The following is an 18,530-nucleotide window of genomic DNA, read 5'->3' as shown; positions in this document are numbered from 1 at the left end:
CTCTGTGTGAGTTGCGGCAGTTCCACTCCCGGCCGGCATGATCGCAGCTGAGCTCAACTGAACTGAGAAAGGAACGAATCAGTCCATGAAGTGATCCCATTCACTTCGTTCACTGAAAAGATCCGTTCGTTCGAACGACACGTTCGTGACCGACACACCACTCTCTGTTCACAATGGTGTGCTCCTGTGTTGTCGGAGGAACGGTAAAGACGTGTAAACACACTAGTTATTCATCGTGTTCATCAGTTTGAATCCTGTAAGTAGAGAGTTTACATTGTGATTTACCTCATTATCTTTGTATTGTTCGTACCTGTTATCTTTTAAGAGCTCCGAACTGTGAAGCGTGTGTCAAGTTAGAGAAACTTTTTAATTAGTGCCCTTGGAAAGCGGAATGAGGTATGGAAACTGTGGAGTGTGTATTATCATCATCATCATCATATAGGATTTTGTTAAGAATGTCATTACTTAATTTGCTTATGAGTTAATTGCACATGTCATCAAGATAAAGGCAATATATTCTTTCTGTGAACAATTACAGTATATTGTATTTCATTTAAAATAAGCAAGTGATACACTTGTCATAATAACTTAAAATTATGTTTCATCATTATGGGTTAAAATGATCTGTATTGGGTGTCAATATGATTAATATGTGGACTTGGTTTATGTGTGAACTATTTGTTAAACTACAGGCAAGCATTTTGTATTTCTTCTGTTTATACCTGTAGTTTTCACGGTGTTGTACGAAGATGGAAAAGGAAGGGGAGGGAATTAAAAGGACACCTGTTTGAAACTCTGTGTTTTAATCAATGAATCCGAGGGGCCGCTACACAGCAAGAGTCCTCCACCATCTCAAATTTGGAACTCTGTGATAATTCCCAGAACTTGGACCCAATTTATTCCAAAATAATGCCTGGAATCGTTCATCAAATGAGCCATTTGCTCCATTCCAAGAGGATCAAAAAATTCAAGTAACCATGTTTCTTTTGAAAAACAATTTGTCTTATATGTCTTCCAATTCATTAAAATCATTATTTTAGCAACCAAAGCTTAGGCCTGCTATTTTCCTATCTCCCTTTGACCTGAGTTGTGCAGCCCTGTATCCTGACAAACAAATGAGAGGACAAGGAGAGAGTTCTATCTTCAGCATAAGTGACACTGTGTGGACCACATCCTCCCAGAAGGATTTAACTGCAGGACAATGCCATAACATGTGGATCAGAGTTCCTACTTGACCACACCCATGCCAACAGAAGTCAGAGGAGCTGGGGTCTATTTTTTTCATTCTTGCTGGTGTGATATATGATGAATTTTCATTTGTGTGACTGATTTGGAAATGGCTGCAGGGTCCCTCCATATTCTTTCCCATTCTGTTGAATTTAATGAGACCCCTAAATCCTGTTCCCACTGTAACTGAGTGTGGGCATTAGGATTTGAGGAGGAGCATAATAACAATTTATATAGACCCGAGACTGTGCCTCTGCGTGATGCTAAACCTCTCAATTTACTATCTATTTCAGCATTGTACTTCAAATATTCTCTTGGGAATTTTGACAGTATTGATGATAATTGTGCATATTTTAAGAAAGCATTAGCATTTAAACAATACCTTTTTCTGAGCTCCTCAAAAGACAATCACCCCATTTTCTACAATTTGTGAGATTAAATTAACGTGAAAATGATTAAGAAATGAACAGTGGTACAGTACTGACCCCCCCACCCCATTTGTGTTTTTAATTTGTGTATTGTATTGTACTTTGTGTATATATGTGTATATGTGTATATGTGTGCATGTATGTAAGTATGTATGTATGTATGTATGTATGTATGTATGTATGTATGTATGTATGTATGTATGTATGTATGTATGTATGTATGTATGTATGTATATGTGTACAGTATATGTACATGTATTTTTTTGCATGTCTGGTATGGTTTGTTGTGCTTTGTCATTTCTTTTTGTCTGATTTATTGTATTGTATAATAATAAAAATGTTGAATTAAAAAAAAAAAAAGTTTCTAAACCTGTGCTGTGTGTAAAACTTCAATACAAACAGGGCCAGACTGGGAGACTTTTTCAGGCCAGGAGTCATGTAACAAGGCCACCCTGGCCTTGCCCACACATGCATGTTCACACCCACACCTACATGCATGGGCACGCATGCACACAGGTACGCACTCACACACAGATTCAAAACAAATATGCGCTCCAATACAGGCATAATAATTACTACAACACTCACCCTAATGTCATGGACATTTTCAGGCCATGACCCATCTATGGAACTATTGACCTAGCAAATATTTTGAAGCAAAATATGACATAGACTGTCTATATACCATGTAAAAAAAAAGGTATATGATTAACACTATGGTAAATGGTCCATACAGTATATTCCTGTTTTCAGTCTTCAAACATACTGATGATCAAATGAAATAATACTGTAGACAAGACAGGTGAAGATCACACATACTTTAGTGAGATCGAAACATCTTTACACACAGCTTCAAAATGGCAGTGCCTGGTGGTGTTCATATGTCTGCAACTTGTTGCAAGTTGGTGCTCTACTGTAGAAATGATTCTGTACCTTCTGCCAACTACTCTGCACTGGCTTCTCCTAAGGCACCAGCAGGACTGTCATCACCATCACCACCTTTGAATAACAAACATATGCTTACAGTGTTTTTTTCCATACACTAGTATGTAGTTCATACAGTAAGATAGTGTAGCCCATGTCTTGCTTGATTTGCCCTTGTATTCATATACATAATAATGGAATGAATATATCCCATTTGTTGCACAAATAAATAATTTCAAAAACAGTCAATAAAAAGTGGCTTGTAAATCAGTGATTTTAAAATCCTGGCTGTGTGTGTGTCTGTGTGTGTGTGTGTGTGTGTGTGTGTGTGTGTGTGTGGGGGGGGGTCCATCATCTAATCGTCGAAGCCTCGTCTCCTCTCCGCTCACCACACACACACACACACACACACACACACACACACACACACACACACACACACCGCAGCAGGTACCAGACACACGTCACATACCCCTTCCTCCACACACTGTCTGTCTGGGTGTTACGGACTGTTGGGGCGGGTGTTAATCGAAACAAACCAATCGTCTTGTCCTCCTCACATGCTGCTGGCCTGAGTGGCCTCTGATTGGCCTGGCCTGCCTCTCTGACTTAGAAAAAAAAAGTCAGATAGCCACGACGCCGGCTGACCGGCAGCCTGTTAGAAGAGAGAGAGAGAGAGAGAGAGAGAGAGAGAGAGAGAGACCAGCAGGCCAATCATTGGCACTTCGGGAATACGGAATACGGTTCTCCCTATGGCCAGTCCAGGCCTGAACACAGACAGAGGACAGAAGCAGCATGCTGTTAATGACACCAAAACACAGTTCAAACTGGCAGCATAATTTTCAATTAGAGGACTGTTTTGTTAGAAACATTTACCCACCAGGTTGACCAATAGCCTTTAGACATTTACTTACCAAACATAAAATCTGCCTGCATTTGGCGTTTGTATTCATTTCAGCCCCTCATCCAGGAGAAGAGGAATATTTTACAAGATCAATCTGGGGATTTTATGCAATTAGGCTTAATATCATAGTTTAGCCATTGAAACATGAGGAAAGATTACAATTACAATTCAGTGTGTGTAGTGATAAAATATAAAATCACACTCACAGTCCATACAATTTATCTAACACGAATATTGAACTTTAGGATTAGAATAAAATCTACTTTATGAACACTAATGCAGGTAAGTGACTGTCATCTTTCACATTGGGAATAAAGTAAGCTTGTACTCTGTTAAAGGCTGTGTCTGATTTGTTTAAATGTTTTTAAACACAAAACATTGTTTTTGACTCAAAGAAACACAGCTCCAGGTCATAAAGTCAACTGAATTTATTTGAAATGGTATCCAAATCCAAGGTGCTGACTTGCAAGCAGGACACACAGGAACAGGATATGATGATGCTGAGGAGAGAAGAATATAGAAAACATAAACTTGTGATAAAAATTGAATTAATGCTCACTTAAACTCACTTAAAAACAACACTGTTACATTTTTGGTGTCACAGCATGTGCACAAGGCAACATCCCAAATCCCTCATATTGCGTGTAATATGATTGACATGGGATGGTACATTGTGCAAAATTTGGTGACTACAAGACTTGTGGACATGTTTGTGGTTGTTAAGTGTTTAATTTGGTCACTGCTAAGTTATAGATACTGCTGTGTATGCTGACACGGCAGTAGAATTAATAAAACACTTGACCTGAAAATTCATGTGTCCATCAGTCCTGGTTGGGGGAATCCTGCAAAAAGAGATAAAGGGAACAAAGCAGAACATGATTTCTTTTAACGTCAGATGAAGGAAAGAGTAAATCCCTTTTATTAATCAATTCTTTAAAGACTGCAAGGCTGGTTGCTGGTCCCTTTTGACTCTCCCTGATCTGTATGTATATGTATTTTGATTTTGTTTATTTTATTTATAAGATTACAAGAGCGCATTAAAAAGTAAATGTTATCATTACATGTTGCTCACTACCTTCATCACTACTCTGAAGCCAAATTACTCTTACACAGTCAGATGAAACGTATGGCTATCACAGTATGTGCACTCTTGTGGTTTTCTGCACTGATTGGTCATAAAAATGGGACCTGTGGATGTCTGTCACCAGGAGCACTGGCTTGAGGGTTTTCAATGAAGACCATTTAAGCGGGACAATTTTTTCTTGTGCTAATAACATGTCACACTGTAGGAGCAATCATGCATGAAACATCTGCACTATCATGCCATGCAGAAATCCACACTTTTCCAGAAGGTTCACTCTTTTTCTTCCAACTGTGTAAAATAAGGTTAAGGATGTCCTGAAACTATGAAAATCAAGGCCAAACTTAATGTTGAAGTTAATGTTAGCTTATGCCAATTGTTAGCTGCTAGCTGAGTAACAGCTAGGTTATCTTTGCTAAATTCGCATATACACATCTCTTACCTGATCAATTTGAGCCAGAGATACTTCACATCTGAAGGCATCCGAAAGAAACAACAGCCAGTCCTGCTTGAGGACTGGTACAAAACACATCAGCATCTTGAAATACAGGAACCTTGACTTAGCCACTTGACAGCGGAGGGAAAAGTTGATGATGTGATGTCACATGCGCGACATGTAGTCTTTCTCATTGTTTTTCTCTACAGCCTTTAAATGAACAGTTGCACAATACACTGTCAAACTCTTGACAAACAACATCTGTATAATCAAAGGCATATAAGGACTGGAACCAGAAAATAATTACTTTCTGTCCATTCAATCCCATGCATATTTTACGATCCCAGAGGTCCCATGGGGTCCATCGGATGGGGCGGGACTTTGCCACTCTATTAGCCCACTGTATATCTCATGGTCCTGATGTCAACAGCCTCTCTGCTCTCTGCTCCTCTCTCTTGGTCCTAATGTCAACAGCCTTTTGCCATTCAATAAAATTAGGGCTGTCAGGTTAAGGCGTTAATTAGATTAATTAATTACACTGCAAATTAACGGGTTATAAAAATTAATGCAATTAATTCTGAGATTTTGAGTGGCAATTCAATGTGCCAGCATTTTAAATTTGGGCCACTGAATGACCCGTAGGCTACTTGACAGTGGCTCCTCATGGTAGCACTAGCATCGAGGAACTTGTCCAGACATGTTCATCACTTCCCACCTGCGTCGCTAGTCAAAGCAGGGTGACAACAGACATGAGCCTTTTTTAGACAGAGCACCAAGCCGCCAATTTGCCCTTCCTTTTTGGTCCGCGGTTTTAGACAGAGGCCGGCAAATTGGGGGTCTGTTTTGGTCCGTCGATTTTCCGCCTCAGAGGGTACACTTATTTCTGCCTCGCCTGCTATCTAAAAACGAGGCAGAAATGTGCCGGCCTCTGAGTGAGGTGGGCGGAGGTGTCATTGACCTGCACTGTTGTGCAACCCACAGCCGGGGAGTTTTAAGACCAACAGCTGATCGCAGCAGTCAGTCCATCGCTTCATCCGTGGACATTACGATGAACAACTGGACAGGTCTCTTTAGCTGTTTGGTTGTGTTAGCTGGTTGTTGTGTCGGCAAGCTAAGGATGGTCGTTACATTCAAGTTAAAAGCCCCCCGCTAACAACCCAGTTCTAAATGGGGTGCAATGTAAAGCTCTTATTTTGAAGACAAATTCTATGTCACTGTTCACAGCCTTATACTTCTACTATTCATTTTGAATTGCTGTATTAAGTCAGTTTTGGTATTCATTTTGAATTGCTGTATTGAGTCAGCTTTAGTGCTCATTTTGATTTGAGAGTCTGCTTAAGTGCCTATTTGAGACTTTTTTTTCTGAATTTTATTCATTTAAGTGTCTTTGTCTTGCACTTTTGAATAATGCACCTGGCCTAATTGGTTTGCTGGGATGTGCTCCATTTTCTTTTAAATTCCATTTATGAAACGCACTTCACCAAAAAAAATGTGGATTTCAAATATTCTCTTCTTAGTGTATTCAATTGATTAGTCATGCAATACAATTTTATAATGTCCTAGAATTTGAATTCTTTATTTGGGTACCTTTAGCAGATATGAGATTAAAATGCAATTAATTAGAGTAATTAATTACAAATCCTGTAATTAATTAGATTATTTTTTTATATTTCCTGACAGCCCTAAATAAAATGTTTTTTAAAGAAGTCTTGTAAGTCATTGTTTTATTGCTTAATTTTCATTGAATATAAGAAAGTAGGGATAAGTAGTTGACTTGTATAAAATAACATGACACCGTGGACTGGTTTTCCTCCTGTCCTCCCCAATTTTTTCAGTCACCAGCCGCCACTGGTGTAGAAGCATAACTACGACGAAAGAAGCACTTCTTAGATTGACCATATTTTCGCTTTCGTCTCAAATTCATGGGACTGCATGGGGCACTTTTACGCTAACATCAAAATCGATATTTTTAAAACACTAAGAAGGCTTGTAACTTGAAACTATGCTTGTAGTATCACCAGGATCTCTCATTGCACTCCCTTTGAAAATGAGTTTGAGCTGAAAATGAAAAGACGGTCAATCTTAAAAGTGCCTCTTTCATCGTAATTATGCTTTTACATAAAGGTTTGACTCATATGCATTCACAAAAAAATCCTAGGTTGCATTTTGGCAAGAGTTTCACTTAAATGCCCTCCTCAACTGAACATTTGCTGAACATTTGCTGGCTTTGTTAGCCCAGTTAGCTCACTGCTCTATCCATGGGAAGAATAACACTTCCCTCTGATCCATAATATGAATAAAAAATAGTTCATGAAACTGCCCACAAGACGTTCTGTGGATATATTAAAGTAACAACCGCTCGAGTCTGATGGCATTGAGTCAGGGGGTCACTCGAGTTCCTTTTTTTCAGCCACCGTTGCCAGGTGCTTGTTCATGAGGCAAAAGTTAGGTGGTTATAAATAAATTATTAATCAAGAAGTATGGTCTAGATCTGTTCAGTTTGTTAAGTGTCATGCGATGACTTTTGTTGTGATTTAGTGCTATACAAATAAAGCTGACATCACAGATTTGAGTCACGGATCATTGATTTTGAGTCCTCTTGCTTCTTTTTCCATCACCACACTGTAAATGCTTCCATAACAGGACTGACAGCATCCACAAACCCTCTCTCTGCAGAGCCTCGCCTACTCTGCCACTTCCATCTGCTGCTGTACCAGTCCTTTAACATGACCATGTAACATGGAAAAACCACTCACTCAGGCCCCTGAATGCACCATCTCACACTCACGTTTTCACCCTCAGGTCCAATCAAAATGCCTCCACAGCACAGCCAAGGACGAGACTATTGTTTGGTGACTTTGCTGCAAGATGTTTCTGTGTGCAGGCTGAGTGTGGACATAGGTGGTGGGCGTGTATCGACTGCTGATGATTCTTCACTGTTCTTCCCTTTCTCTGTTCTCTTTACATTTTCATATCAAATCTCATTCCATGATTCTTCATCTATTTTTTGATTTATCTTCTTAGCGCATTCTGTCTGTCACATTCAGTCTGTTAAATACCTTTAATTATTTTCTGTGGTGTTTTAAAAACTGTAAAAAAAAAAAAAAACTTAAAAACTTAAATAACTGATTGCCATTTTGAGCTTTTCTGAATGAGAGAACCGCTTATCAGCAGGCGCCTATTGCTAACCTGCTGCAGGTGTGTATGTCTCAGCTGATCCAGAGAGTGGCCAGCTCCGCCCAGTCCCTCAGAAAAAAACACCAAAACACAAGTATCTGCCTCAGAAAATTACAGAATGTGACAGGAATACTGCAATAAACCTGAAGATTCAAGGTCTCAAACAACTTAGCCCTGTTTTTTGGCCCGCTGCCTTGTTTCTGTTTTCATTCCTGTCACTTGCTTCGAAAGTGCAACATGGTCAGAAACAATGGATTAATGAAGTTCAAATGTGGAGTTATCTACACATCTCAACACTAATCTTTTACATGAGTGGTTAAGTCTCTAACCTGATCTTCAGCTATATGGTTTGTTAACATGATGTAACAGAAAGAAAATTTAATGGTTAACGCTTTTTTAAATGGCAGTTGACTCTTGGATGCAGTCAGGACACAGTGAAATGTGGCCACAAACTGCTAGCCTTAAGTAGACAAGAGGGGCAGGCTACAAACTAATAGTGCTGAGACCCAACTGATGGTGATTCAAGTGACATCACTTGAGGGGCAATTTCATAGACTTTGTGTAGCCTCTCTTCTCCATTTATCTGTTGTACATTTAACACTTGTAAACAGACTTTCATGTTTAAAATTGACTGTGCTCCCCTCTAACACCTGACTGTCTTCTCTGGTTAAAGGTTTTGAGTTTGTTTCACCTCTGGTCACATGAAGCATCATAGATGGGTGTGGTTAGAGGTGTGCTTGGTTGCACCTGTAACCACACCCAGCAGTGACGTAATGGCATCTCTGGGCTCTGCCAGAGTCCTCGAGTCAAGAACCCCGTAAAGTTAGAGGTAAAAATGTCAACCGCACTTGATTAAGGGAGACTTCAGATCGTTCCAGGAAGTCCTGAGTGAGCAATTTAAATTCACGAATACTGAGAGACAGAAAGTACAATGTTTGGCAGTTTATAGGTTATACATGATTCATTGATTGAATTGAATGATTTCCAGTGCTGGGCAGCTAGTATTTGTAGCTAACTTTAGGAACTACTGAGAGGCTCCATGGTCTACAATTGCTCTAAAACTATGCTAATATCACCGCTCTCATTACTCATGGGCTCTGATCTTTACATCACCACAAAGAGAAAGACAATATTTTGATAGGTTGATAAGTTCCACTTCAGATTTGGTTATTTTATATTTCCACATTCACCAAATGCAGGACAAATGCTTATTATATTGTGATACTGATCTTATTGCCATGCCTGACATGAGCTATGCTCACTGATGCAAAACATGAATTTCCATCATCTCACAAGGTTTAAATGCATTGATTGCTTCATTAACTTTCAAGCTTTAGTGTCAAAAGTCCCCAACTTCCCTACCTTTTTTAACAGTTTAACATTATCCTGGGTTAGACGTCCTGTAATGATTAACAAATGGTTGAACTGTAAATACATACATACTGCAATAAGATTCAGGTGGATTTTATCAGCAAACGCAGCTATATTGCAGCTCTGGCATCAGTTCAAAGTGCGTCTAAACTGGTTTGTAATAAGATTCCTTCTATCCTCACACTCTATCACCTCTTATTATTACTGACCTTACAACTCCCCCTGGTGCTGACTAAGGTGGATGCTCAATGAAGTGCAAGAGGCGATGCTGCGTGTGTGATGGGTGGAAGGTTGCCTACATGTTGTGCAGACTAGAAAGAGCTCCTCTAATGTCTTTGGTAAGACTCTGAAACATTTACAAAGAGAGAGATGACTGTGAAGATGTAAGAATCTGTAAGTGATATTTGCACTGTCGGCAGGACTGATTATTTCACTAGGATAAGCCTTTGTATTTAATTTTTCCTTTTGGTACAGATTTCCTGTTATGAGATGGAAGCACAGTGACTGGATAGTTCATTTTAGGAGTAAACTGCACAACCAAAAATATCCCTGCAGAAATATCACAACTAGAAATTTTAAAATTACCTGGAATGATTCTTTAGAGGAATATTGCATCACTTTTCTAGTTTGGAATAACAGGCTGTTCTTGTCCTAATTAGAGTTTTTGAGTCAAACAGATTGAATGGAATGGGCTCTAGCTGCTGATTGCTTTGTGTCCCAGCACCAGACCTGCAGTGGTACCTGCAGAAAAAAATCAGTTATCTGCACAATCAAATTAAACCTGGGAGGTTTCAAAGACTTCCATCTTCCCAGAGCGCAAAATGATCCAAATAAATCTGTGGTGGCAATTGGGTGATCAATAACAGTGAATCAACAGTTACCTCGCCAAATACGTAAGTTTCTGGGTTTAAAAGCTGTTAAAGGCTATGTGCACTTTTGACTTCTCAGGGAATGCCAACAGGAAAAACATCAGCTTCTGAACCTAAAATAGGATAAAAGATTACAGAATAATATATAATAATGTCGTATTAGCGCATTTATCTATCTATCTGTATGCCGTATGTGTGTGTCTTTTGTAGGCTTATATGCTCTATATTTACAGTCTGCTCTTTACATTTTAGGTGACAGAATCACAAAAACATCATTGTTCGTGCTGTTGATGAGCTGATGATGACAGAGACGCCGAGCAGATGTGCTGCTGAGGTGTCTGCCCACTTTAAGGTCTAGTGTGGATTTAAGGGCATGTAGCAGTGAGGTGGTGGACTGCAAATAACTGGACACCTGTCATCTCAATGTCCCCAAAGCCATTATTATTTATAATTTCTTGTTTCAGTTTGTCCTTTCTGTATAAACATGGTGGACTCCACAGAGGAGGACCTGCCAAGCCCAAACTCATTTTCATAGCAGCCAAACCGTGTCATTACACCACAATGTGACATTGTGAAAGAAGCATCTGTAAAACTGTGAACTAATTCATTTGAGCTTCACAACCCCCGCATGATTTAAGTATACCGATTCAAGTTAGCTGGCACTAAACCAGAAATTAACCAGCTCGGTCTGAAGTCTCTAGTACACACACTCAATGGGAAGCACAACACAGAAGATCTGAGTACTCTCATACTCAGAAAGTGGAGATTTTTGGCTTCATGTGCCATTGAGACGGGGCTCAGCCTCCAACACTGTGTCCATGTCTCAGTGTACATCCATGGGACTGCTGCCTCCGTAGATATAAAAGTCTCATTCAAAGGTAACAAAATCACAATGGTCTTTATTCTTAAGTGATTAAACACTAATGAAAACACAAGTATGAATATTATATATTCAGTTTCTGCCAATGGAATCCAACCGAATCAGAATCAATCTGCTGGATCAAACCTCAGAACTGCGGGTTTTGACGTGATGTCCTTGTGTGATATAAACATCATTTTGTGTTTTTCTACACTGAAAAAAATGATTTTTTGTCCCTGTAATTATTACTTCAATTATGTATATAATTCTACAAGCAAATAACATTTGAGTGCTTTTACTTTAAAATGTCGGTTTTCATGTGGTTTGTTACTTGGTGTTTGTTTGTAAGAATGTATGTTACACCCGCAAACGTAATAACTGCCCACAAACGTAATAAACCACAAATGTAATACAAATCTGCAGCTTTGAATGTAATAATCCCGCAAATGTAATAAATTTCCCACAAACGTAACAAAATTTGCCTACTGCAAACGTAATACTGAATTTCCTGCAAATGTAATAACTATTACATTTGCAGGAAATTATTACATATGTGGGAAAGTGAAAATCTGTAAATGTAATAACTTCCCACAAATGTAATATGAGACAAAATAATGATCTTTGTGGTCGTTGTCGTTTATTTGTTTACTTATAAACCTGCCAATAGTGACTGAATGTTGACAAGCAACCCGCAGGTCAGGTGGGGCAGGTCAGAAAGTGACAGAGCAGTGTTCTAAGTTATTAATAACACACACACACACACACACACACACACACACACACACACACACACACACAGGTCATGCTCATAATTTTAAGGGCTATGGCTACAAGCCTATGCTGGTGGCTTATGAGAGCCAATGTTTGAACCATTTAAGCTAGAAGATCCGCGGTTTGCGTCCCGGTTAGGACGCCTGGGATCTTTCTGTGTGGAGTTTGCATGTTCTCCCTGTGCAGCGTAGGTTTTCACCGGGTACTCCGGCTTCCTCCCACAGTCCAAAAACATACTGAGGTTAATTGATTATTCTAAATTGTCCGTAGGTGTGAATGAGAGTGTGCCTGGTTGTTTGTCTCTATGTGTAGCCCTGTGATGGACTGGCGACCTGTCCAGGGTGTCCCCTGCCTTCGCCCTAAGTCAGCTGGGATAGGCTCCAGCCCCCCCGCGACCCTGCAGAGGATTAAGCGGCGTACATATAATGTACAGATAATGGATGGATGGATGGATATCAAAAGCCAAAAACTTGAATAGATAGTCCATTCTTTGAAGTACGCCTAATGAAAACATTTGTCAAGATTTAAGACTGGTCCATGTTCTTTTTGATAGTAACATGGACCAAGACTGTCTGAACACTGACAATTAAAGTCTTGCAAATAAATAATGACTGTAACTTAAATTAATCTACCATTGTGAATGCAGGAAAGTGAGAATTGCCATGTAGGCTACCGTAAGTAACAGAAAAATTCCCAATGTTACATTATGTTACATTATTTTAAATAAACGGCCTTTCAATTAAGTGTGATGTAATTGTTGATGATTTGTTGCTGCAAACAGGCCCGGCGTCATGGGCAGGCATTGGCGGGCAGTGCCCGCCCACAGAGTCGGCCGTGCCCGCCCTGGGCTGGAAGCTGTTTATTTTTGGGTTTGTTTTTTTTTTTTTTTTTACATCGGCGTGGCCAACTTTCTATTATTCCTATCTCGGTTTGTCGATCATACAATTCAATCAATCCAACCAACCAATGAAGGCAACGGGCTGGCCATTTACAGGTGGTGGGGGCGGGTCATGAGTGGATATCCGTAGTTTTTTCAAAAAAAATACGCGGGCAATAAATAATGTCGGGAGCGAGCAGGATGCAGCGGCAGCGCCATTCACTTCTACTGGAAACAGAAGCACTGAAGTCAACAACAGTAACACTGGAGTAAACATTCATGCTAGGAGAGGTAGCTACAGCAGCTAGGGAGCACAAGGAGCAGCACCGAGCAGTGTAACTCACCTGCACGGAAGAAACGTGAGTGACGACGTCGACAACAACAACAACAACAACACAGAGGTTCACAGTAACGCGAGGAGCAACAGGCCATTGCAGCCTACTGACCTTGGCACAGAAGAGCCCCAAAGACCACTCATGCAGAGCTTTCCTTCACGCCATTTCTCAGGGAAAAAAAGGTCATTTTGCAGTTCCTGGTTTGGAAGCTTTCCCTGGCTGGAGTACTCAGTTCAAGCAGATGCTGCATTCTGCTACCCATGCAGAATGTTTCAGGGACCCAGACATGATCAAACCTTCAGTGTAATTGGCTTCCACGACTGGAAGCATGCAATGGAAAACGAAAAAGGACTAAACAAGCATGCTGCATCCAAAGAGCACCTGACTTGTGAGGCCATGTGGAGGGACAAGCAAAGACGCATTCACACAAGTAAGGAAATCTCAACACTAATTAACACTGATCAACTGCAGCGCAACAGATATTATCTGTCTGCAATTATTGATGTTGTGGAGTTCCTTGCTGTGAACCAACTGCCCTTTAGAGGTGACCATGACAGATACAGTGCTATGAATGAAAATGGATGTGGGCTATTTTTGTCTCTATTTGAGTTTGCACTAAGGAAAGATGCTGAATTAGCAAGGATAGCAAAAACTATTCCTGGCAATGCAACATACACAAGTCACGACATTCAAAATAACTTAATAGATGTGATGAGTGCTTTAGTAAGAGAGCACATTGTAAAAGAAGTTGGCGAATCATTCTACACGTTGAAAATAGACGGAACCAGAGACCCAACAGGGACAGAGAATATATCCATAGTTCTCCGCTTTTTGAACAAACTGTGCGAACCAACAGAGCGCCTCCTAACAATAGCCACTGCTGACCAGGGAGATGCAGTTACATTGACTGACACCATCCTAGGAGAACTGACCACAGCTGGCCTGAGCCCTGAGAAAATCATCAGTCAGGTGTATGATGGGGCCTCGCTCATGTCGGGCAAACATGGGGGGGGGTACAGAAATTGCTGCAGCAAAAACTGGACAGAGAGATACCATATGTCCACTGCTATAATCATCAGCTGCATTTGGTGGTCATCCATGCCCTGGCAGTTGAAAAGGCCGTGACGGACTTCTTCAGTGTGTGTAACATGCTGTACAAGTTCTGCAGAAAACCAACTGTTGCCATTCTCTACAAAGGAGAGACACTCAAGCGTCTATTGGACCAACGCTGGACTGGACATTTTGCTACAGGTATGTTCATTTGGACTGATTAATCTGATAATGATGATGCTGTATTGTGTGAATGACTCCCCACCTGAAGATATTAAGATATATTTTCTCTATTCTACAGTCTCAGTCATTCTGAAATCATTTGATGACCTATCCACACTGCTCAGAGAGATTACCTGCAACCGGGCATTTGGAGTAGATCTGCGCATTGAAGCAACAGGATTGTTGCAGAGCATGTCTGAACCCAGCTTTAAGTTCATTGCTGAGATGGTGCATAAGATCCTTGCATATCTTGATCCCCCAAACAAGATGTTGCAGTCCGAAGACATGGATCTGCTTACAGGTGAAATTATTAATGTAGATGGTGAAAAATGTATACCTACTTCAAAATAATAATAATAATAATAATATAATAATAAACTTGGTGTATAGATCCTTCCATGCAAGAAATGTAGCATACAACAAAGAGTTACATGAACTAGGTGCTTCACAATTAACATAAAACGTGATAAAAAGAGATGAGCGAAAATAACAAAAAAGAGTAAGAATAAAACACATAGCTTCAGCTCTATTTCTGGTTCAGTAGAAGCAGTAAACTCATTAACCCACTTTAAAAGGATTTGCAATGAACTATCTTAAAATTTAATCAACTTTAAATAATCTTTAAAATTACTGTTAATTTTGTTAACGATAACTTATAGTATCTTCAAAAAAGAATATTCACTTTAAATTGTTGTGGGCATCCCCACAGGAACAATTGTTTTGATATGTATGTTACACAATATTTTAGAACTTATAGCTGGATTTGTTTGTTTTGTTTAATTTTCCTGTGTCTTTTCATGCAATGCTGCATTTTAAGTTGTTATATTCTGTACAGTAACAATAAGGTTTTTTTTTTATTTTCTTGTAGGCTTGCAGCTTGTCTGCAGTGCATGCACCTGTCTTGAGAATATCCGCACTGAGACTGAATTCCAGGCAATCCTAGCGCATTGTGACAGTGTCACAAAAAGGCCATCAAAAAGAAAGCGGTCTCAAAACACTGCCTTTGCTGACTATGTTGTTGAAGACATCAGCACACATGTAGATACAAATGAAGAAACAGAGCTACGCAGGATTTTTTACAGCTGCATTGACTCTGTGTGTGGGGAAATGAAGGATCGCTTTGGGAAAAATAACTGTCAACTGATGGAGGCACTCAAGGCCCTGGATCCTGTCCAAGGCACATTCTTGGATGTGAGCAAGGTAAAACCTTTACTTGACCTCACCAAGACACCTGCTCTGGACTCTGAGTTTGAGGTGGCCTGCAACTTCCTCAGGGCACAGATGGAAGAGTCTTCTCCACCGGATGGGGAAAAGTGGACAATGAAACAGGTGATTAAGACTAGTTCATCATTGTTTTTATTGTACTTTAAAAAGCTACAAGGCTCCTTTTAGAATTATTAAATAGCCTATATTGTCATGGCATGGTCATTTGGTGACCCTTAAAAACAAACTGATATTTTTCAGCATCAGGGCATCATCAAGCAGTGAAACATATCACACATCACACCTACAGTAACCTACAGTAACATGATTTGGTTCAATGAGATGACAATTTATTTGATTGTTCAAACTACTGTAATTTTATTGCAAAGTGTTACCATTGTTCAACATGATGTTGCATTTATATTGTTATCTAGGGAATCATTATGGTTGTAATGATATTGATTTCAACCTTATTTCTCTATCCTCACAGATCTTGAAACAGTTCCACAGACCCCTGGAAGCAATGCCTACCGTCTTGACAGCGTTCAAACATGGCCTGACATTCGGAGCAAGCACTGCATCCTGTGAAAATTCATTTTCCACTCTTAAGAACGTCTTCACAGAGCATCGCCAGAGCATGCTTCATCAAAGGAAGGCCAACCTCATCCACTTGGCATTTGAGAAGGACTTGACCCGAAAATTCCGGGATGAGTGGAAGGACATGGTCTTAAGAAGGTTTCACACAATCCACAGACGCCGCCTGCCACTCTACTAACACACACACACACACACACACACACACACAAACTTACAGTAGGTTACTTGTAGGCAGAAGGGTTACATTGCTTTGTGCTGCTCCTTGTGCTCCCTAGCTGCAGTAGCTACCTCTCCCAGCATGAATGTTTACTTCAGTGTTCAGGTTGACATCAGTGCTTCTGTTTGCAGTGAAGCTGCTGTATGGTGCTATCTTGCTTTGTTGAATAAATGGACACAGCACCACACTATTTTGTTTGTTTTTTTTTTTTGATTTTCTGATGAACTGTTCCTTTTTAGTAAGAGGAAAATTATTCTCCGCACTGTAGGAGTGGTCACAGAGCCATATTGTTCACCGTGAAGCAAATGTTTGCCCCACTGAAAAAATGTAATGCCCCCCCTTAAATGTTTTTCTGCAGCCGGGTCTGGCTGCAAATAAATGAATGAATGAGTATGCACCACCACTCTGCCAATCAGAACAAAGAAGACGCACTGACAGGCTACAACTTTGGCAGAACTTTTCACCCCTTTCCCGGTAAGTCAGCATGATGTATTTTGTATCGATGAATTCATTGAAATCTCAAGATATATGATGGTTTCGCAGTAGTTTTAAAGCTCAGTCCGCTATATTGTCAAAAGTGTCCCTCTTGTATTTTTTTCCTCTTATGTAGCATGATACTCCAACATAATTAGCTGCACCACATGCCAGCTTAAATAAAGGTCTATAGTCACTTCGCGGTAAAACAGCAACAACTTTTCACTCCTTACCCGGTCAGCAAGCATGATGTATTTGGTGTCAATGGATTCGTTGAAATCTCAAGATTCATATAATACCGCTGGTTTTGCGCTACCTTAAAAATTGAGTCCGCTAGATTGTCAAACGTGTCGATGTTGCATTTTTTTCATGCAAAGTTACGTGTTTAATGCGTATTATATTGCAACTTGCCCAATTGCACACTAGATATAAAGTGCTATTTTAATTGCACAATTCTCAATACATTTTACAATAATTAAATACCAACAATGGTAATTTTATAATACAGAGAGAACTAGAACAGAAATATAAAGTGCTTGTTGAATTGCACATTGCTCTACTGCCTAAGAATAAAAGATGATAGAATTGCAGACTTATTACATACTACAATAATTCATTAACAGTTATAATTTGTGAGTACCCAACTATGTGGACATGTAAAAATTAAACATTATAATATACAATAGATAATAACACACAACAAATCAGCAGCAGTGGACAAGTTAAAAATGATCACAATTAGTGGCAACAGGTTTGATTTTCCAAAGTTTAAGATGCTTGGAAAATGAAGCAATAGTGGGTAGATCAGGCACTTGGTGTGGAGTTCCAAGAATTTGCCGCTCGATAGGAAAAAGTTGCTTGACCAAAAGTACTTCTCCTTAAAAGAACAGTGCAATCACCCCTAGAGCCTGCTCACTTTCCTGCATTCACAATGGTAGATTAATTTAAGTTACAGTCATTATTTATTTGCAAGTCTTTAATTGTCAGTGTTCAGACAGTCTTGGTCCATGTTACTATCAAAAAGAACATGGACCAGTCTTAAATCTTGACAAATGTTTTCATTAGGCGTACTTCAAAGAATGGACTATCTATTCAAGTTTTTGGCTTTTGGTATCCATCCATCCATCCATTATCTGTACATTATATGTACGCCGCTTAATCCTCTGCAGGGTCGCGGGGGGGCTGGAGCCTATCCCAGCTGACTTAGGGCGAAGGCAGGGGACACCCTGGACAGGTCGCCAGTCTATCACAGGGCTACACATAGAGACAAACAACCAGGCACACTCTCATTCACACCTACGGACAATTTAGAATAATCAATTAACCTCAGTATGTTTTTGGACTGTGGGAGGAAGCCGGAGTACCCGGTGAAAACCTACGCTGCACAGGGAGAACATGCAAACTCCACACAGAAAGATCCCAGGCGTCCTAACCGGGACGCAAACCGCGGATCTTCTAGCTGTGAGGCAGCAGTGCTAACCACTGGGCCACTGTGCAGCCCCGGCCTT

General features: G+C 40.0%; 2 protein-coding genes and 1 long non-coding RNA gene across 4 annotated transcripts in view; 1 reads left to right on the top strand and 2 right to left on the bottom strand.

Moving 5' to 3' along the window:
* Positions 1-18,530, bottom strand: part of LOC119017925 (gonadotropin subunit beta-1-like) — a 46,080-nt gene that overhangs the window by 15,725 nt on the left and 11,825 nt on the right. The window lies entirely within an intron of this gene.
* LOC119017927 lies at positions 3,897-5,535 on the bottom strand. 2 transcript variants are annotated; one of them, XR_005074601.1, is made up of 3 exons: positions 5,308-5,535; positions 5,007-5,210; positions 3,897-4,325 (listed from the first exon to the last, which is right to left on the bottom strand). It is a non-coding gene; the product is annotated as an uncharacterized LOC119017927 (long non-coding RNA). The 2 variants fall into 2 exon arrangements; XR_005074600.1 differs by having other exon boundaries at positions 5,007-5,535.
* LOC119017924 lies at positions 12,786-16,909 on the top strand. Its single transcript, XM_037095121.1, has 4 exons — positions 12,786-14,510; positions 14,611-14,832; positions 15,400-15,860; positions 16,225-16,909. The coding sequence occupies exons 1-4, from the start codon at positions 14,408-14,410 to the stop codon at positions 16,507-16,509; spliced, it is 1,071 nt and encodes a 356-aa protein (XP_036951016.1). The 5' UTR covers positions 12,786-14,407; the 3' UTR covers positions 16,510-16,909.

Source organism: Acanthopagrus latus, chromosome 4, assembly GCF_904848185.1.
Source record: "Acanthopagrus latus isolate v.2019 chromosome 4, fAcaLat1.1, whole genome shotgun sequence".
Taxonomy (NCBI): domain Eukaryota; kingdom Metazoa; phylum Chordata; class Actinopteri; order Spariformes; family Sparidae; genus Acanthopagrus; species Acanthopagrus latus.
This window is presented reverse-complemented; position numbering and strand designations above follow the sequence as displayed.

Excerpts from the sequence above, each read along its gene's own strand:
- LOC119017924 (XM_037095121.1), top strand. The coding sequence starts at position 14,408 with ATGCTGTACAAGTTCTGCAGAAAACCAACTGTTGCCATTCTCTACAAA. Across the intron at positions 14,511-14,610 it reads GACTGGACATTTTGCTACAG|TCTCAGTCATTCTGAAATCA; the intron begins GTATGTTCATTT and ends TCTATTCTACAG. Across the intron at positions 14,833-15,399 it reads AGACATGGATCTGCTTACAG|GCTTGCAGCTTGTCTGCAGT; the intron begins GTGAAATTATTA and ends ATTTTCTTGTAG.